The sequence below is a fragment of the Toxotes jaculatrix genome, chromosome 17, assembly GCF_017976425.1.
Source record: "Toxotes jaculatrix isolate fToxJac2 chromosome 17, fToxJac2.pri, whole genome shotgun sequence".
Classification (NCBI taxonomy): domain Eukaryota; kingdom Metazoa; phylum Chordata; class Actinopteri; family Toxotidae; genus Toxotes; species Toxotes jaculatrix.
In genome coordinates this window covers 14,844,572-14,866,204 of record NC_054410.1, presented here as the reverse complement: position 1 = coordinate 14,866,204, position 21,633 = coordinate 14,844,572, and the positions used below count along the sequence as shown (strand labels likewise).

The following is a 21,633-nucleotide window of genomic DNA, read 5'->3' as shown; positions in this document are numbered from 1 at the left end:
ATCAGCTGATTGTAAAATTAAATATCACAACACACATTGCCGTTTTGCACCTTTAGCGACACTTTCACAACTTTTTAACAACTGCTGTGAGGCAAACATTGGTTCAATTCACTGCACTGAGCACATCACATTATGTGTTGCCTCCCCCCACCACTTGGACCTAGCATTTTGAAGGAGCTTTTCAATACAACACACCTCAGACTTACAGAGAAAAGGGTTAACAGATAAAAAAAAAAAAAAAAAAAAGAACGCCCAGCATTTCTATAAAAAGGCCTGGCTCGACAGCAGCCTTTGTAAGAATGGCTCTTCACAACATTCCTGGTGAAAATGCCCCTTTTTTCTGAATGGATGCTGCTGGGTTGGATTGAAGAGGCTCCCAAGGATTTCTGTGAGTTAAAATAAGGTTTGGTTTAGGTATATGGATGGGCTCCTTACTGTCAAGAACGGATGCTTTGAATTCTGGAGGACTCTGTTCTCTGTGAGTGTGTGCGCCACTTCATCCTGGAAAAAAAAAGCCAGTGTTTGTACAACTCTCACAATGGCTAACCATTTAGCTATCACTCACTGCCCCCCCTTGCTCACTGGCATTCACTCACTTTTGCTACGATCACCTCCTTCTTGAGGATCTTCATGGCGTAGTAGCGTCCTGTGGCCTTCTCCTTTACCAGGATAACTTTGCCAAAAGTGCCTTTTCCCAGGAGTTTGAGGTATTCAAAGTCGTGCATAGTCTGGAAGGCCAGAGGAAAGAAAGTGGTGTCTGGTTACAAACAGAAGCATTAACAACCTCGTGCTCTAACTAGCCAGGACACACAATCCCACTGACAACTACACAGAGGCATTAAAGGCACTATTTCACCCACCATGCAATTTCCACTCCTCTAATGGTTTGGCCTATATGTGGTTGTGTCTCAGTTAACCTTTGACCCCGGGGCAAAGGAGAATGTGGAAAATGGTTGTGTGAGGGACATCCAATCCACTGACCTTGGAGCTTTGTGTCATGACACATGTGGGGGTTGTGAAATCTGGTGGACATGCTATCTGGTGCTAAGCCACCCACGGTTGATGTTGGGAAAGTAGTTTGGGACTAGTTTGGGTGAGTGCAAATAAGGCAGTGAAAGACAGAAGAGCAATCGTCAAGAAAACAAGGATGTACTCAGGGAGAGGATGAATAAAAGTGCTTCAGATTAAGGGACAGCAGAGAAGACACGCAGCAAAGTACGAATGGTCCATACCACTTTGTGTCTGGGTTTGGTTAGGTAAACCTCCATGTCCATGGGGTCCGGAGAGGAGTCCATCATCTCCTCCTCTTGTTTCTGCAGGCCTTCAGCCACTGCCTGGATGGCTTTAGTCCATTCTTCCCTGAGGGAGGCACCGGCAGCAGAAAGATTACATCAGCCCATTTACCATCATGCAAGCCCAGCAGCCCAATCACGTAATTGTCTCCTTATCAACAGGAAGGCAATTTCAAGTGTGAGCTCTGCCAACAGCCAGTGGACCTCATGCGAGTGCATAACAATGATTAAATGTGTATGTTTGTGTGTGTATCGCCACATGTTAGAAAAACAGAGACGCTCTTAAACTGCTAAACTGCTTTCTAGAAACAGGGGCAAATTCTCTGCATGTAAATGATTTGTGTTTCACTGCACTGTGAGCTGAGAGGTGTGTGCTCCTTGCTTGCCTCTCCTCGGGGGTCTCCACGTGGAAGGTGCGCTCGATGACAGTGGTCCACTGCAGGCAGCGGATGATAAATGTGTTGGGCTTGGGCCGTTCCGTCTTCATCAGCTGGCACTCTGACCACAGCCACGGATGGAGGGAGGGAGGGAGGGAGGGAGGGGAAAGAGACGGAGAGAAAGGCCAGTGTGTAGGGGAGAAGAGGGGAGAGAGACAGACCCACAGTTATAGCCATTTATCTTTATCGCCACCCTAACAGACACTGTCGGCCAATTTGGAAAAGAACAGGTGCACTTTGGTGGAGGAAAACAACTCTGATCCTTAACTTGTCATCCTCTTTAATACATTACCTCTGCTAATATGGGTTTTGATAATGATTTGAAATCTGTCGTGTTGAATAAAGATCGTAATTCCTTAGCAACAATATCTAAATAAATAAACAAATAAATAAATAAGTCCACTATAGATTTTTTCTGTATTGAAATTTTGTTTTATCCAAATGTAATATGTAGACTTGCAATGCCTACAAATTACTGAAACCACACCTTATTTTACTTACTGTTATTATGTATTTATTATTTTAAAAATCATTACACTCCTCTTTTACTGTTTCCTTTCATCTTTGCACTTTTCACAGCAAATAATTGTCTTGTAAGCAGTTTGCAAAAACAATTACTCACAACAGTCTAATAACTGAATTTAGAAAGCAGAGATTTCCATCTGCACCTCCTTCGCATTAACATCTGTTCCCAAATGAAACATGTCAGCAAATATGTCAGAACGTGACACAAAATGGCCTCTGTCTGATGGATGGAGGACGGGGGAAGTGGACCACCACTGAGATCCAACATGGCTCCATCAGGGTGAATATGTAATCCAGCTGCAGCAGCTCCGTCAGCGGCGACGCACCATGTGTCCTCTGCGGTGGGATCGCAGTAGTGACAAAAACCCAAAGCCACCGCTGATGGAGACAGAGCCTCAGAGCGGAGCCCAGATAAATACTTGAAATCAGGCGGCTAATAACCACGATAACTCAAGAGTGTCGGAGAGGAAACATTTTGTTAAACAAACAGTATGCTGTCTAATTGCTGTGTTCAGTCATCTGCACAGCTTATCACAGCAACTTTCTCTGATGTGAAGATGGAGTGGGCTGGGCTGCTCTGGGCATTTTTTGTTGCTGTTGTTATTTTCTGTCACAGTATAAGAAGAGACAGTTTGGGGAAGGCATACGGAGAAGAGGAATGACATTCGATGTATTAATGTCAGGAGCCAGACATCTTGCATGCATGTGCAGTGGCATAGCTTGCTTTGCCTTGGAACGGTGCAAGAAACTCACACTGATGCTGTTGAGATGATAATTTGCTAATGTTTCTATTCGTAATCATTTAGTACGGCATAAAATGATAAAGGACACTCAGTCATTGTATTAGAGATGATTCACTTTCATACTTTTACCTCACAGGCACTTGGCATGACTGTTTTTTTCCTGTTAATAATTACTTTTCAGTGCAGAGAGAGAGAAAGAGGCGAGGTACACGTGAAATCAAAACAAGTATGTGAACGTATTTATTACAACAATGCAAGTAAAAACAAGAAAGCAGCAAAACAAAATAAGGGCAAAACAGACTGCCAAGAAACAGGGGGGGGGGATGTGGTGGTTTCTCTGAAGCAGATACTCACGTGCTACGGAGAAGTTATTTAAGGGGGTTTCCAGCTGGTCAACATCTTGCGGTCGCTCTTTGTAGCCAATGAATGTACCATCACTCTTCAGGAGAAAATACCTTGGCCTCCAGGTCTTGATGTATTCTCCTGATATGAGAAAGAGATTGAAAAGAGACTGCTGAGTTATAAGAGACAAAATCAAACAACCTGTGACACAGTACCAGAGATTTTTAGGTGGTTTCTGCTCACAAACAAGCCTTTAATGAGAAACTTTGCATACTTTCACATTCTCAAATCGCTGACCAACGCACAACTACTTTGTTTACATTGTGGTTTCATGATTAATGACAAAGCAGTGTTGTCCTTTCTCTTTCTGTTTTAATTCCCAGAGGTGCAACCCATTTCCTGCAATCTAATTACTATGCTGTTCACTGGTGCTTCCTAAAATGACCATCTTGTCACCGTCTTTCTTTTAGTGCGGGTCAGCTGCAGGACAAATGGTGGTTTTAGTAGGAGTCAAGACCCTTTCCCCCTGCCCCGTCTGTGCCCCTTTCCAGCAGTCACTTGTAATCCAGACTCTCAGAAAGCATTCAAACTGTCTGAAAACCTCCTACCATTTCCTTGAACAGGTGAGCTAAAATTTAGAATCCAAGTTAATGAATGTTACCAGGAAAGAAAGAAAAGCTCTGCTCAAAAAGACTTATCTGTCTGCTTTAGACAAAAAAACTAACTTAGACTTTAACACTCCGCCAATTTAGCACTGTATTTCGATAACACTGTTCAACTGAAAATAGACAGAAAAAAAAAACAAGAGAGAAAAGTCACTGCAGCAAGATTATTCCACATATTTTTCCTTCCTTCCTCCAAAACCTGGGCATTACCCACAATACAATTCGCTCACAGACATTTCAATCTGAGATTTGGGTGTGTTAAGCACATAGTCTCAGGCTAATGTAGCCTCGAACACAGATGGAGCGCAGGCTACAGAGGTCTGGTAAACTAACTTCTTTGTAACTTAATTTTCAAACTTGTACTCTTCCACAACCAACGAATCAAGAGATATCACTTGAGGCAATTTATCAGATTTCACACAGCTCCCTCTGCCGCTACAAGAGACTTTATACAACTTTTTTTCATGTATGCAATAGTACTCCCTCACACTTTGATGCGTAAAATCAGCGGAGTTCTCCTTTAAAATATAGACACTATAACTGTAAATGTAGTTTATTGTTTTATCAACCGCAACCACTTATATGTCTCTTTCCTATCTATCATTCTGTAACACCACCATCATGTTTGCCAAAGCCTCAGCTCGATTTTCCAATAAAACTTTCCACAATTCCCATTTTCTAGACAACACCCATAACCTCAAGCCATGCATGTCCATCCCATTCACTTAGACACACTAGCATCACACAAATGAATCTCTCGTAGGCAGACAAAACTCAATTTATTCCGGTGATGCTTCAGGAAATGTCGCGCCAGATGTTGTGCAGACGGGGGAAAAAAATAGCTTACATACCATAACAAGGCAGTGGCACACAGTGGAGTGGGACTTGAATATTTATACAGGAAAAGTGTAATTTATTTTTAATCACGGAGCTGCATATTAACCCCATGCAGAGCCGTAGCAAGCTGTCCTTAATTGCCCCATTTCCTCTAACACAGAAGTGTGGCGTGTGTGTATGTGTGTGAAAGGGTGTGTGTGTGTGTCTGTAGGGGAGAGGTAGGAGATCTGTCAATATGAGCTTCTGTTACCCTCCTCGAAACACTCGCTTCTGACTGATGAAACTGATAACAGATCAGTCTGAGAGAGTCCAGACCAAAGAGCAGCTAGAAATGTCTTCTCTGTTCAGTGTATGTTCTTATAAAACATTTAAAAGGGATGGCAGGATTTTGTGTGTCACTTTTTAAGATTTTTTCACTTTCACATCTTTTGAGAACCTGATGACATGAGCAGCAAACTTTAATAGGACATCTTCCATATGGCTCTTCTCCGTCAAGATAAAAGGAGAGAAGGAAAGGAAAAGGACACTTCAGTAAAGCACAGCCATTCTGGCAAAGTTGACCACATTCAACAGGAAGAAGCCTTGTAAAACAGGCTGTCTGTACATCTCGTTCCAGCAGAGCATCGAGCCATTAAACCCAAAGCAAACACCGAAGTGTAAAAACACCAGATTTAGTGTGACTGGCAAGGTGCTGGCACCAATCACCATGCAAGAGGAAACATCTGCCCCAGAGCACAATATACTTTAGTCTTCAATCCACAGCAGATGTCCAATATGTTTTTACATATTTCATCATGGCACGGAAGGAGATTTTTCATTTTGTTTTCTGCAGAGTAGGTGTTTTCACACCAAACATAGCTCATTTAGAAATTAGCTTGACTTTGTCAACCGTCAGATCGCTGTTCTTGCCACCTTCCAACAAAGCCGCTCGTACTTGACGTGCTATCCTAATTGAAACACACGCTGGCGGGAATCTGTTAGGTGGATTTCCCTCAAGCCTGTTTCGACGTAACACAATTATCGTGATGAGTCGTTTGTCTGTTTTAAACTACGTGCTTCACCAATCAACTTCCACATCAGTCACCTACATGTGCACGCTGCTCTCAAGAGAATCCACATGCGTAGTCTTATTTATCATGAGCCTTCAAGAGACCAGCCAACCAGCTTTCTTACTTCAGTACAATGCTGCTTACAGATATGGTTAGCATAAAACTGAAGTAATCAATGCACGGAAGAGGTTCCGTTTAAGAGTACATGAAGTCATACAAGAATCAGGTGGGAGACTGTAAAAAACAAACATAAGTTGCTTAAATCTTTCACACTGCGGCCAGAAAGTCTCCTGAGCCCTCCACACCGAGCCTTGTTTTCCTCAGCTGGGCCCCAGCTGGTGCCTCGCTCTGTGGTCAGGTTTTGGCTGACCCACATCCCTCAGCTATAGTCCATGCCAGCCCACACTGAGGACAGTATGTGCACAATGCAGAGACAGCATAATGAGCCCCCTACCTGACACCATGACACCAGATGAAGGGCTCAACGTGCACGCTTGTCTCGCTGGTGGAGACTAAACTTCCAGTTTAGAAGTTTTGGTTTGGCAGCAGGAATGCAGCAAATCGCTTCCAGACTGAGTAAAGACCTTATGTACATTACAGCAGATCCTGATGTCCAGAGACAGGTGTTTATGTGTACGCATGTATGTGTTTGTGTGTAAATATGTGTGCGTGTTTGTGTGTGTACTGCCTGGTAGGCAGAGAAAGGTATTTGTGTGTATAAGATTAAAATCAACATCAAGTTTGGAGGGCTCCGAGCTTCTCCTGCCAGCTCCAGTGACGCACAGCACCCACCAGAAGTAGCATGGGTGGTCATTTGTGACGCAGCAGCACACGGCATGACGTGTACTGGTAGACATTCTCCCACAGTGAGGTGGCCTATGTCACATGGACGGCAATAGGAGGTGACAGTGCCAGCACACCATTCCCAGTCACCAGACACCAAGCAACTGTCACTGTACTTAAATAATGTAACTGTGATATAGAGGGTATGATGATGAGGCTGTACTGTCGCTGGGGACAGGTCAGATGAAGGGAGGTAAATAGTCTCAGGAGGGAATGTGACGCTCTGGGTTTAATTCTCTAACTGCAAAAAAAAAAACAAACAAACTGAAAACACATTTTCACAGGTGGTTTTACAAAAAGCAAAACATCAGTAAGTAGAGCATGCTCTTTCTAGACAGGAGGACACTGCAACTTCCTCGTCTGTGACCACAAGCCTGGTCACATGACAACAGTGGAAGCAGCTATATCCGGTTGTCTGTGTGTGTCTCCAGCACTCTGCAGTGCAACCCGCCCACCACCATCACACACACACACACACCCACACACAAACAGTCTGTGCTCAGAGAGTAAACAACAAAGATAACTCTTGTCAGCTTCCCATTTACACCGATTTCCCCTTCTACTTTTAATTCTGTTCTACTTTCCACACCGCAGTGTTTCATATGCACTGACAAGACAAGAAAGTGAAACTGACAGCTGTGCTTTCTGTAATTTTTTTTTTTTTTTTATAGCTGACTTATAATTGTAATTATATTACTATGGTAATTATACATAAGAAGTGTTATGCAGCTCCAACATTATATTTACTAAATATTTTTTTTAATTTCCGTATTAACAGTACCTTTAAATATTTTATATGACGTGACTTCAGTGCAGAATGGACCCAAAATGCATCCTGTGTGCAGTGAGAAACACAGTGCCGACTGCTGACAAAGGACAATGGGCCTCATAACAACACAGGAGAACCTTCTGCTTTTAAGTCAGTTCATCATCACAGTGTTCCAGTAAACTAAACCCTTTTGATGTCAACATGTTCTCCAAAACAGGAAACTGGCCAACAGACAGACGGACCACAACCTAGATAAGATAAAACCTACTTCAAGTGTTAGGTCTGACTGTAGCGGAGACAGCTCTGCTGCTGCGAGGAAATCCACTAAATCATCTGTGTCCCTGAATCAAAGCTTTTTCTTCTAAATGTAAAGTGTGATAGCAGACATGTGACTCAACTCAAACCAAATTAGGGGAAGGACAGCAGCATAGGAAGACTGATTTGACACCAGATGAGAGATGGGAGAACTAGAGGGGATGAGAAAGCTACACAGTGTGCAAAGAGTTGTGCTGAGTGGAGTGGTAGTGAGACAGATCACTACATATGTTCTCCACATATGTAGGACTGCGAGTGGGGGGGCATGGGCGCAAGTGAAGTGTGCATGAGCCATGCGTACTGTGTGTGCACGCATGTGTTGTGTATGGGAGGAGCTGTCAGGGCCTGATAGAGTGTCTTTACATGACAAGCAGCTGCTGAGGTCTGGGATGCGCGCTGGGCAAAGTGGAAAATAATGAACGGAGAACCGCTGCCAAACACAACAGAATTCATCTTTATTTGCCAACTGCTGCATGGCCCTGTGTGTGGACAGCTCTAGCATGCCACCAACACGCCCTCTATACCCTAAATACACAAACACACACACACACAAAACAAGGCACAGGGGGAGAGAACAGGTCCAGCCACAGCTGTACACAGCAGAGCTCTCGTCTTGTTTGCATGTGTGAAATGGTAACCCCACAGAGGTAGATTATTAAGAGATGTTTTATAAACATCTTTTTAAAGGTTAATTGAAGAGAATCCTTCCATTTCTTTCCATTGAGTGTCTGAGTGTGTGTCTAAAACTTTTACCTGATTCCTGAGAAAAATGGCGAGAAAAACAGGAACCGCATGGATTACAATTTACATTAGTGCTTCCTTTTGACACTGGAGCCATTTGCAAGTCAACTTGGTTTAAGAAGCTTTAACAGTGAGGGCTGGCGAGGCAGGCTCATTGAGGGGTCAGTAAATAAAAGGGATAAAAAATGTGGACGGCTTTAGACAGAGGAGGGAGAGAGAGAAAGAAGACAGAGAGTGACAGAGGTTAGTGGCTGCTTCCTAGGAGCGTCCCGTTCTGTCCGTCTCTACGTGACAACGACAGGAATGTTGAGGTCCCAGCTGCTGTGGCTTGTTGGCTTTTAATAAGACACATCATGCAGCATTCATCATGTGGCCCCCAGTAGAGAGGCCACGATGTCCTAACAATGTGTCCAGACTAACAGCTCTGTTGCATGTCGTACCTCTCTCCCCCCATGTTCTCTCCTGTCTTCTTCTTCTTTGAAGTGTTTTAATAACATTTTCAAAACAATATTCTAACCTTACACTCTCACACACAGTGAGAGGAACCAAGAGAGGGTCAGACAAAATGAGCCTCTCAGTGCCCACACCCAGTGGTTGGACTTCCTGCGGGGGCTGCTGTTGGGTTTTGTCCCCGTCTGGCCATTCATAGCTTGGGGATGAGAGGAAGGGAGCCAGTGGTAACTGCATGAACTGTGCATGTGTGTGTGTTTGAGTGGTGAGAATCGGATGAGAAGGGGGGGTCGGCGGAGGTTGAGGATTAGGGAATTAGAACTCCAAAGCGAGGGAGGAGGGGGGAAGGGGGCTGCGGCTTTTGTTGGTTTTTCCTCAGCCGCCCCCGCCATCCCTTCGGCCCTTTTCTGCCGGGTTCTGCCTGTGGGCTGCAGCTGTGGCCTGCCACCCTGTGCCCTGCATCTCAATGAGCCACGGGCCGCCCGCTCCAGAGGAGAGGGGGCTCCCTGATGCAGGGGTCACCACTGAGCCCCAGCAACCACAAACTCCGCCCCACACCATCCCCAACTCTGAGCCGCAGAGCTGTGAGCTGGGCTTTCCATGCTGCCCGGACACCCATTTATACCCATTTGCCCCTCTCGCTGTGACCATATAAGGCAGCATCAGGCTCACATGCCATCCTAAACTGTCCAGGAGTTTGGGCTCCTTCATTTTTTTCCCTTTTCTCTTTATGTCTTCCTGACACCCCCCCCTCCTCTCTAAACCTCTTTTGTTGGCCCCTTTCTCTCTCCCATGCAGCTGGATGGGGGTCTCCATTGCCAGGGCTTTGGCAGCAGCATCAACAGGTTGCGGGGAAGGGCCACCCTGGCCTCCAGTGTAGCCCTCTCTGTCTCTTGCCCTTATCCCTCTCTCTTTCTCTCTGTCACTGCGGTTGCTGCTGCTACCCCAACAGGGAAAAAAAAAAAAAAAAGTAAGGGGGATGGGGGGGTACGATGGAGGCTGCCCCTCTTTCTCACGCTCGTAAGAAAGCCCTCACTTCTTCTCCGTGGTGAGTGACACCTGCTGATTACCATAGAGACACTGTGGGAAGTTCCCCCCCTGCCACACTGGGGCTGAGATTTGCCCCCTCTCCCTGGGTAAACAAGCAGTCCATGGATTAGTTAACTGGGTTACTGCATGGCAAACAAATAAACACACATTATTTAGAGCAAATTAGTGCCAATGAACTCTCAATGACCAGTGTAAGATCTAACACCCTAAAACAAGCAAAGAATAAACTCCAGAGGATCCTTTTCTCCTAGAGGGAGATACTCTCCAGCTGTTATAAACTGCAAGGACCAACTTCCTCCTAAAAGTATGATAAAACTTTCTGTGTAGCCTCTGAATTACTTGTAAAATATGTTCTGAGTACCAGAATAAGCTGATGTGGAGGATGTAACACATATCTGAGTATACAGTCAACTGTTAGTCTGCAGACAGCTGAGCATCCCCTTCATCTTTCTGTCTCCGCTGCCCTCCCTAAACTGGCGAGAGGTGCCAGTGATGTGATTGATGTCGGAGACTGGGAGCTTTTTGCTGGTCCATAGCTGCTTCCGCCATGGGTCTGAGTTGTCAGCAGGGTCATTATCCTAGCAAAGAGCTGGATGGTGGGTGGGGAGAGTGCGCTGGAAGTGGGGGAGGATCGAGAGAAGGGTGGGCAGGGGGGGTCAGTTGGCCGGGCCAGGCAGAGGAAGAGAGGAAAGAGGGGAGTTAATACAGACAGGGAGAAGAGGAAGAATGGAAGAGAAGAAGAGGAAGGATAGAGATGAAGACAGCGAGGAAACAACAGACAAAAAAAGGGAAGAGAGTAACAGAGACTGAGACAGAGACTGAGAGCGCTGCCGAGCACCACAGTTGTGGCGAGCAGGCGGACTCTGCACAGCAAAGTAAGCACACAGCGGGCTTGCCGTGAGAGGAGGCGAGCAGTGAAGGTGCAACCTCCCTCAGCCTCCTGGTCCCCCCCTACCCTGCCAGCCAGCCTGCCTGCCGACAGCTGCACCCCAGTAATTTACTTCTCTCCACCACATTTAGCAGGAAGACTGCTTCCCATTACCCAGAGCAGGGGGTCTGCGCTGACGGCCAGACACCCGGCCGGAGCGCTGGCTTCCCGGTGTGACACCCTCTGCTGCTGGACCCTGCCTACAGGGGCTCCACTCCCAGATCTGTCTGGCACTTCAGTTTCCACTGCTGTTTGGTTGTGGCTGAGTATTCAACCACCAAAGTTGGGGGTTATTTGTGGGAAAAGTTATTTGCAAAAAAAAAAAGTTAGTAAAAAGTATTACATGCTACATCATCAGTGCTACATCAGTTCTCCCACAGTTTGCCACAGATGTTTGATTTTTCTTTATATTTTAATTGTAAAGTGAGAATTGCTGATTTAAATAGAATCATTCCACTACTGTAATCTGGAGTGGACATAAGTTAATAATAAAGGTACAGACAGAAATCTTTCCTTAATATAAATATATGCCTCTATTGCATAACTTTCGTAAGTTTTTAATTACTGTAATATATTATTCACAAATACAGGATATAAATACAGAAACATTTCGGGATTCATGCAAAAAGATTTAATCGTTTTATGTGTACTAGAGACTTGTTTGTGAAATGCCTGACAATGTAGCTGAAAATATCAGCAAATGGGATGAGCTATTGCTCCAGTTCTGCAGCATATAATGTATGTGTGTGTATGTGTGTGAAAGAGAGTGTGTGTTTGTGTACTGCAGCACTGTGTGGCCCATGACAGCCATAATGAGGGGATGTGTAGGAGCCTGGGCGAGCCCAGCAGCAGAGCTGGCAGCAAGTCAAAGTCCTGAAGTCCTGAGACAGTCAGCATTGCAGCATCATGAGACATTTTTAATCAGGTGGGTCTGCTTCTTTGAAGAGCAGGAAACACCACGTTCTCTTACTGAGCTTCTACAGAGAAAACTAATACAAAAATGTGGAAAATGCTGGCTGAGTTGTTGGAGGCCTGTTCGCCAGATGTACAAGGCACAGATATTCAAAAGATGGAAAAAAAAAAAAAAATCATCTACACTGACTACTGTGTCTGCTGTTTCATAAAAACACATGAATCCCTCCCCCCACCCCCCCTTCTCATTCCCACTCTGTGTCTCATGCACTTTCCTGGACCACCAACAAGGTCTCGCTTGGAGGAGCAGCTCATGGGTGTCCTTCAGCCGCATGACCAGCGAAGGAGCAAATCAGCACATGCGCTCCAAACCAAACCACGAGAGGGTCTGTGTGGCACGTTGCACACAGCATCCATCCACTCTGCTGAGGCCGACTGGGTCACTGAGCAATGTTCTGGTAACATCACAAAGACGCTGCTCAACTTCTGTCTCTCTCTCTGTCTGCCCCCCCCCCCCTCCACCCCCCCCTTTATCTTTCCCTCGCTATCTCCACTGCTGTGTTCTCTGCTTTGCCTCCCTCTCTCTCACCCCGCTCCTCCTCTCATGAGTCGGAGCCAGCTGAGCGTGCTACCCAAATCCAACAGTTGTTGTGGCCTTCGTTAGCCTAACGAGGGGGCCGGCTCTTTATACTTGTCAGGGAGCAAATGAGTCAAACAAACAAGGGCCAGGGAAGAGGGGAGGACAAGCGAGCGCTGTTCTGTTGAGCTTCACTGGGTTCTTGGCCGCAGCGCTTCCCTGGAAACTAGGGAACCCACAATCTGCCTCTTTGATGTCTGATGATGCTCTGGCTTTGATGGAAACATTGGAAAAACACACTTGCAAAAAGAAATAACATGCTACTCGGTCTCTGCGGCCACTAGAGGCCGTAGGCACATTCAAAGTGTGTGGCTACCCTCTGTGAAGGATTTAAAAGGGAAGTATCATTTGGGGACATATAACAACTGGTTATGATAGCAACAACAAAGTTACAGTGTTTTTGCAAGGCTGTACTTGTGATGCGGTCTGTGCATAAGGGCACTGGGTAATGTCCTGCTGGCAGCGTGGCTTCTGAATAAATATGCTTCACACTGTCCATACACTCACACATTTGCATATGCATGTCCAGATATACACACACGGCTCCCGCCCTACTCAGCTGCTTTGTCTTGCATTCCAAAACTGTCCTTCCAAAACAGATAACCGAGATAACAGTCACAACAACGCATCCCAGGCAGTGTCCACAAGCCAGACACATTACTGCATTTCAAGGCTTAAGGAGAAAGTATCAAGGTGTGTCCTTCAGAATGAGATCATTTCACTGAGTGCAGTCTGTCTGGAACAAATGTACAGAGCACACCGAGGCCAAGAATCTGCAGCTCTAATGACAGATTAGCTCTACTGGGGAGAGGGGGTACAATGCTCAGTCCACTTTCTTACAGGAGTCTCCACAGTGTTCGTAGGTGCATGCCGAACATGATTAATCAGACAGGAATCAAAGAGCGAGTGTGAACGGCATGGATGTGTTCAGCTGACGCACCAGAGCCACAGTGTTCTGTGCCTATGACTTGGTCACCGTGAAATAATCCATTCATCATGTAGAGCCATTAAATGGAGCATTACTAGAGGATGAGGCCATATTTTAAATGTACCTGCTTTTGTTAAGTCACGGTTTGGTGTTGGACCGTGTCTCTGGAACACACACAAAATGTTGATGGAAATATGGAGGGCTATCCTTTGTAAAACATTAAATTAGTGTTTTGAGTGCACACATGGGAGTAATGAGCATGCTGAACACACTTGGAAGCGGCATAAGCCATTTATTATTACGCCCACATGGTGATGTGAGTCACTTGGGTGGCGCCACCACACACACACACACACACACACACACACACACACACACACACACACACACACACACACACACACACACACACACACAAATAAAACACTCCACTCAAGGTGCAACATGGGATGATAGTGGTTGAGCAGGGGCTGCCTGCCTGAGGTGATGGACACCGAGACAGGGCTACTGCAGGTTCACCTTCTGTGCAGTGACTCTGGGGCAAAGACTGCATGACAGTGACGCGACACTAAAAGCCTTCCTGTCAAGGAGGCAGGCGGACGCCCTCCAATCAAAACACTGAGGCTCTGGGTGACATTTCACAGGGCACAGCTGCTGGGCTGCGACAGCATGCCAACTCACTATTCCTGAAGGGTTGTTTGTTTAGTGTGTGTATGTGTGTGCGTCACAACTACAAGGGTGTCAGTTCTAGCACTCTCTGTATGTTTGTGTGTGTGTGTGTGTGTGTGTGTGTGTGTGTGTGTGTGTGTGTGTGTGTGTGTGTGTGTGTGTGTGTGTGTGTGTGTATGTGCACATGTGCCACACAACCTGTTTTTCTGAAAGTCACTATTTGACTACTCTTATAGTTAAATTTTACACAAGCTTTCTATCAAAATCTTCTGTTCTTATCAGCGCTGCTGAAGGTGTGGAAAAAAATGGACATGTGCCAAATTTGTGGTACAGATCACAGGAACAAGCACCGCAATTAAGTGAGTATACAAATTTACAGACCAGGAATGAATGACACTTCACTGTCACGCTAAACAAATGTGATTTTACATGTTCCCTTCCAAAGAAAGGACATTCCTATCCTCATTTGTTTTGTTGTTGTTTTTTTTTGCCTAAATAAACACAATAACACAGTTTGCCTCTAAAGCCTCGAAAACAAATCTAACTCATGACATGAATTTTGCTTTCAGATGGCAGATTGTTGATTTTTTGACAGAAGCCCAGGACTGTAGATGAGATAAAGCTCTAAATATGGAATTTCTGTTTGTTACTTTCTGACTTTGCATCGTTGGTCCATACTAAGTTCTGCTGATAAGAAGCAAACAGCAACCAACTTTTTATCCTTACACTCACTGGAATGACCAGGGTGTGTCTGCCGAAGACCGACTGAGCCGAACCAGGCTGACCTTTTCCTAAAACAGCAGCCTGTTATGCTCCTAGTCCAGGGCCTTGAGGAGGGGGAAGGAGGGCTAATGCACCACAGCAGCACTCTGTTTCCCCCCAGAGTCCCAGGAACTCTCCAAGTGACCTGCTCCCATCACCTTATCCCCTGAGTCAGAGTCTTGGTTTCCCCTCTTCCAGTAAAAGCCTGGTTCTCTGGCACTGGGCCTGCGAGCCTTCAGTGGTTTTGGAGAAGGTTCCTTATCCTATTTTGCCCCTGGTGGTGGTGGTGGAGGCGGAGGTGGAGTGGGCTCCGTGAGGCAGCCGCAGTTTGAAGGCAAGAGTTAGTATGCACACATAAAGCTGCTCAAAGCCAGCAGGTATGTGAGGAATGCCTCTTCGTCCAAACAACAGGACTCACGCCCGACACTGAGCCACGCCACGCCACACAGCACTGTCAGAGCAGCTAAATGGGGCCCACTGGGGACTCAGCAACTGGATGGCTCTTTACACTAGCTCTGGCACACTGCCTGTTTAAATGGGTTCACCCAGTGATCAATCACCTTGGACATATGTATTTGGGTTCATGTGTTTCTGCAGCTTTCATTAAACAAAGATGCATCAAAACACTGAGCTCTTGCTAATCCAAGTACCTCAGGAATGAAAGAAATGTGGATTTGTGAAATATCTGAACAATTAGTCTAAATATTTTAATCATTATGCTCTACTCCAATTAACACCCAAAACGCAGTAGATTAAACTGCCGTGCACGTGCTTAAAGAATAAACCGAGCACAACTGGTTTGCAGTTTAAACACATTTCTCCTACAAGTATTGACAAGGGCTTTTGAAATGTTTACATAATGAACATATTTTAGGGTCTTTGCATATTTTATGTTCTGTGCCATCTTGGTTAACCCACAAGTTTGAACAGTTTGGGTTTCTAGTGCATGAGGTGATGATGACTGTACAACATCCTGGCTGAACTGTAAACAATACATAAAAGAAACCATTGCACATACTGTAAATAATGAGGTGCATCCAGTAATTATCTTATTTCAGCTTGGTTTCTAGCACAGCAAAGGTTCAAGTGCAGTTGTGTTCACAAAACAAGAAAAAAATATTTACAACAGGTTTTAAATCAAATTATATATCTATTTACCTCTTTTATGCAGCCATCCCTCCTTGACGATCACCACACTGGTCATGTTGGTGGGCAGGGTGGAGGATCCAGGTTTCCCACAGGAAGAGACACAGCTTTGTTTCCCAAGTTTCCTTCACTCAGCCCTCTACAGGAGCCTGGAGACGGGGTCCTGGGGTTTACAGCCGCCTTCTCAATGGTGGTTATCTATTAGTTAAAGAAGAGTAAAAATTAGCTCCGTATTGAGGTGAAAGATTTTTTTTTCCACTTGTCTGAATATTAACCCTCAGGTCAACATAGCAGAGAAGAGGCAGTGGAATTGAGAAGATCCTTGTGCTTTATGGCCCGGTTAGTGGAGAATATGCTAAAACCACATTGCAGTCCCTTTCACATGTGGAACCTGCACCACTGCAAGGTTCAAATATCTGTGTAAGGCCGTGGTTTTTGGCATTTACAATGAAGTCTCCCCGTATTGGAAAATTCCATGCAGTTCGCACACAACACAACCGTTCCTGATAGACTGTTTTTTTCTTGTAGTCATGGCTTTAACAGTAGTGAGTTAGGACATGTCATCAATTAATTCTCACCCAGGATGCCTAAATGATTGATTTTAAAGCTTATTTTACAAAGCTAGGTTTTGGATCCTATTTAACAAATGTTGTCAAGTTCAAATTCGAAGGTATTTGGGAAGGTCTGTGATGTTTCTGTTTGTGCTGTGCTGATTATATGAGTTTCTGAGGCGGGGCGGAAAGGATCATTATCCCACTTGCAGATTTTTGTTTTTGCCAAAACATGAATGAGACTGAATGTCAAACTTAAAGGGCCTGAAAACAAAAGGATTTTTCAGTCGCTCTGTTCTGAACAGAGTATCGCTCGAGTCCTCCACTGCCAGGCCAAATTAATCTTTTTTTTTTTTGTTTGTTTATGATCTTGACAGTGATTATTAATTTCCCCATATTCTACATTTCTGATCATTTTGAATTTTATCAGAAGTCCAGCAGCCTCCACAGATATAAAACCTCACCAATCTGTGCTGCTTCCAAATTAGAATTTGGTCATTAAAATCCTCTTTGGCGAATTTAACTTTCTGCTACATAAGAACTAATTTATGATGAAATTCATTTAAGAGCAATGTGTGCTACAGTAGGTCTGAGTGACAAATCTAATTTATCTTGTTGGCATGATCCAACCAGCATATATTTTGCTTATAAACAAAACAAATACAATTGAAATTAAAATATTATCAATAAAGACTGTGATGAAGATCATTTGATATGATCAAAAGTTCCAGAAGAGATATTCAATGGACTTTAAAATTAGACCGTTCTGTCAACAATAAAATGATTAGGTTGATCACCTAATTAAAATATTCACTGGTTACTGAAAATTTAAATGTGACCACCCACCCCCCCCATAGTTCTGTGACAATTAGACAAACTCCATCTCCTGATGACGATCATGTGATAGAGCAGCAACTGAGGTAAAATTTTTCTGCCACAAATTAAAAATGTTGTGAGGGGAACGCACATTGTTTACTCCTCCTACGTGTGCTGCATCTGTGAGTGTTGCCTGACCTGTGGCAGAAGCAATACGTAAACACATAAACACATAGAACAGACTCGAAAAACCTACTGTCACACCTAGGCGGTAAATATGTGAAAGGGTTTTGTACGATATATGAGTAAAGTGCTGCATAAATGCTAAATGTGGGCAAAAGATCAAACTACAGAAACAGTCTTACCTTTACAAACTCAAGTCAAAGTGTACGATACAAGACAGGATAAAAATGCACTGACAGTCACTTGATAAACCAAACGGGGCTGAATTCCATCCTCAGCGGCACATACTAAAAACCTGCAGGCTATCATAACCAAAACACTTGACCTTTTGATTCATTCAGTACTTCTTTATGATATAAATACAGCTTTGAGTGCAGGGCAGAAGCAAAAGAATGATCAATTGCTATACTTGTTCACACAAATGTCACATACTGCACCAGGCAATCTCTGACCATCGACTGAAATCAATTTGCCTGCTGCTGCTCCGTCAGAGTAAAGCCATCAAAAGAGAGCTCTGTTTGAGTGGCCCCATCCAGCTTACTGGTGGGGACAACAACAGGAAGTGGATGTGACTATTGACAGACTACGAGTCATATCAGCACAGCCCCGGGCTCCAGTACATCTGTTGGTGAATGTGCGATCAACACGCCTTTTACTGCCATTCTGCTCACTTCCATCAATGAGCAAAAGTGAGTTCATGAAAGCAGGGTTTATTTTTGCTCAGTGTTTTTGTTTATTGCACTGGGGTTGTGGTGCTTGTGTCACACAGTCGATGTTGGAAGGATCTTGGAGAGGGATTTGAAAAAGCACACTGAGAGCAATTCAAACTAGGGATCACACAAACCGTTGGATCCCTTCGGCATCTTAGTGTGTACTCTGTGACACAGGCACGCACACATTATATACACATTGGGATACATCACACAAACAAACTTGAGCACACACACCGCAGCCAAAAAAGCAACACATGCACAAGACCGGCTCTGGAGCCACAACAGAGCGCTGCTGTTTTAATGGGAGCGACCTGTTGCTACTGCGGCCTGTGTGGAAAAGCTGGGCTGCTGCCAGCGCTGCAGCCAGCAGCCACTGAATGAACCCAGTACCCTGACAGCGGGTCACATGGTCCTCAGGCCTCTGGGCCACCGCCTGCCTGCCCGCCCGCCTGCCTGCCTGCCTGCCCTGCTGTCAGTGCAGCTTTCAATCATTCATCTTTCTGGCTCCAGCTCCAGGGGCCACCCCATTCAATGCAAATCAGTGTCATGCAGCAGAGATGCCACACACCGAGTCTGTCACTGGGCCAGAGAGGACAGTCCCATGTGTTTATGGCAGGAAGAGTAAAATCAGGCCGACATCACCACGCTACTTCCTTCATCAAAGATCAATAGATACAAGGCTGTTTTTGCTCCATTTTCTGCGGGTGCTTGGGTAAACAACTATGTCAGCAGCTGGGTTACGGTTACAGAGGTGGAACATTACACTCGAATATTTCAGACAATTAAAAGAAATTAGAACATGACACATGCTCACCTGTTGATGGAAAACAGTCCCTGAAGCGACACTTGTGTTCTAATGAGACAATGGAGCCAGTGCTAGTGTGGTCTACTCCACAGCGCCAAGTTCCTCTTTCAAGTTCCCTGAAAACACATCACTAACGATAAGAATATTGTGGGTAGCTGTAGCTGAATACCTGACCACTGTTACTGTAACCTTGAAAGCCAAGCTCACTGCTTTAATCCTGTGATGACATGAACAGCAACCTCTCTATGACTCATGTTAATGTATTCGTCTTCACGCTGTTCAGACAAGCCATGAACTAAATTAAAGATGCATCACAAAGCTGGACTTATTTAAATATATACCAGTCGTTACAAATTCATTCTGTCCTTCTGAAGGGATCTGTATAACACACAGAAAAGGACTCTGAAGTCCTAGCCTCCGACATTTGTTGCAAATGAAATCACTTGGCCGTTAACTTCAGCAACCAGTAAACACGATGAATGAAACAAAAAGCATTTGTCTGCTCAGTTTGGTGACACAGACCGAGAGCTGAACTCTAATGCGATGCTGACGGTGAGCAACCATCATCAGAAGCGTATGCCTCTCTGTGACAATACATCTAAACTCCTGTGCCACAGGCAGACGGAGGAGAGGAGACGGTCACCGTAAGTCTGCCTGCGTACAAAGACAAAATTTCAAACAACATTCCTCAGATTCTGCATGCAACTGGTGGCACATTTGCGTCAACGGGCCTGCGAGGGGATTGGGTGGGAGGTGACTGGTATTTTCTAAATAGAACAGGGACAGCCGAGCAGTCAGTGGCTGCATCATTACACCAGCTTGTTGCGTCTTCCCCGGGTCACATGCCAAGTTCCCCTGCGTACACACACTGGACAGACGTAGTCTCATGACCGATAAAAACATTTTGACACTAAAGGCGTAACGAGTACAACATGCCCGGGGACAACGTTCTCTTTCCATACTGTACATGCATGTGTAACCTCTGGGGGATGGAGACAAACAGATAATAACATAAGTCTTATAAGGTTTGTCTCAAAGTGGACATTAAATATTTAGATCTTGCATGTCTGATGTGATGAGATGTGCGGCTGACAAACTTTTTCCTTTGCACTCCCACTACATGAGTATACTCCACATCACAGACACCCACTGGATAAGATTCCCACAAAAATAAACCCCACCTGACAAGAACTCCCTGTAGTTAACATGATTTAGTTTACATATGCATCACTGTAGATGGGATGATAACAGGGAGGACAGTGACACCTATCACAAAAAAACAGTAACCCTCATGCATCATATCTATGTGCTTATTATTATTTATGGCCTCCCTGCTGCTCAGATTATGGATCAAATGTTCTTGGGCCCCCCATTCTAAGAATCAATACAAGGGGGGGGGGGGAGGAAAGGGGGGGCAACAAGTCACAACAAAGATGTAATAGTTTGTTTTTTTAATCACTGTATGTGGATGCAACAGTGTTTCAGCAGAACAGCAACAGGCTAACAGAACTAGTGACTACACGCAAAATGATTGTCGGGCAATTAATCGCTCACCCAAACAAATAAACAAACAGCGCTGGTGATTCACAACAATGAATGAAGCGCTCTTTTCTCGTTGAGCTCATTTGTTTTCATTTATCTCCGGGGCCATGAAGTTACAGGCAAAAACAACTTTCTCGTAGAGGTGAACCGTTCAAAGTAACATGACTGCACGTATTCCGGCCTGAGGGCTGTGTCTCAAAAGTGGTCATTGTCAAAAATGAATGGTTAACATCTACAGAGAGACACACTGTTGTTTGTTGGGGGGTGGGGGTAGTGGTGGTGGTGGGGGGACAAAACAACAACAACAACAACAACGCGTTATAATTCACTGCTGGATATTTGAAAAGCATTGACTTTACTGGTAAGGAAAAAAAAACTTCTACAGCAAAGTGAAGTCAGGAAAGTACCTCGTTTCAGGTTTGCATTTAGCGATAGAAAGGATATGGGGCCTAGCAGGGCAGCTTGGGTGAGAATAACCGCATCCCATGTAAGTACAATGGGGACCTACCCTGTCTAGCTGTCGACCTCTTGTAGTTAACCATGCGAAGGAAACGCGGACATTTACCTGGGCAGGAATTCAACAGTGTGTCCGTCTCATTATAGGGAGCTGTTTCGGTGGTATATTAAGTTGATAAGTCCTTCAACAATCTGGACAAAAGTGCTCTCATTTACTCCGTTTCTCTTGCCTTTCTTCCACTACACCTCCCAAACGCGCAGTCTGCAATGCCTCTGTGGCAGCCTGCTCTCCCGGGTCCTAACGCCGACCCATTTATGAGTCACACTCATAGGAGGAGTAGCAGGCTGTCAGCCGTCCCATTGAAAAAAAAAATCCTGCAGTGTTTCTATAGGTGCTTATTCTGCATGGCCTTGTTGAACTCCGCGCTGCATTATCTGTGCCGGTGGTATCCAAAATGGGGTTCTGTAGTTGTTAGTCAGTTACCTGTACTATGGGATGCAGTAAGTAGCGCTGCAACCAGTGATTA

The 21,633-nt window shown here is 44.9% G+C and overlaps 1 protein-coding gene across 3 annotated transcripts in view; it reads right to left on the bottom strand.

Annotated features, from left to right (window-relative positions):
• akt1 (v-akt murine thymoma viral oncogene homolog 1) overlaps positions 1 to 21,371 on the bottom strand; it is a 30,378-nt gene extending 9,007 nt beyond the window's left edge. Inside the window, exons 1-7 of one of the 3 annotated variants that reach the window (XM_041060460.1) lie at positions 21,216 to 21,371; positions 16,053 to 16,238; positions 3,352 to 3,480; positions 1,679 to 1,790; positions 1,233 to 1,359; positions 597 to 728; positions 436 to 501 (exon numbers count right to left, since the gene is read on the bottom strand). In XM_041060460.1, the coding sequence (XP_040916394.1) occupies positions 436 to 501; positions 597 to 728; positions 1,233 to 1,359; positions 1,679 to 1,790; positions 3,352 to 3,480; positions 16,053 to 16,098 (612 nt within the window). In that variant the 5' untranslated portion in view covers positions 16,099 to 16,238; positions 21,216 to 21,371. Of the gene's footprint in view, positions 1 to 435; positions 502 to 596; positions 729 to 1,232; positions 1,360 to 1,678; positions 1,791 to 3,351; positions 3,481 to 16,052; positions 16,239 to 19,117; positions 19,249 to 21,158 lie in introns of those variants that run through there. The other 2 variants (XM_041060461.1, XM_041060462.1) reach the window with 2 other exon arrangements.
• Positions 21,372 to 21,633: the final 262 nt, after the last annotated feature.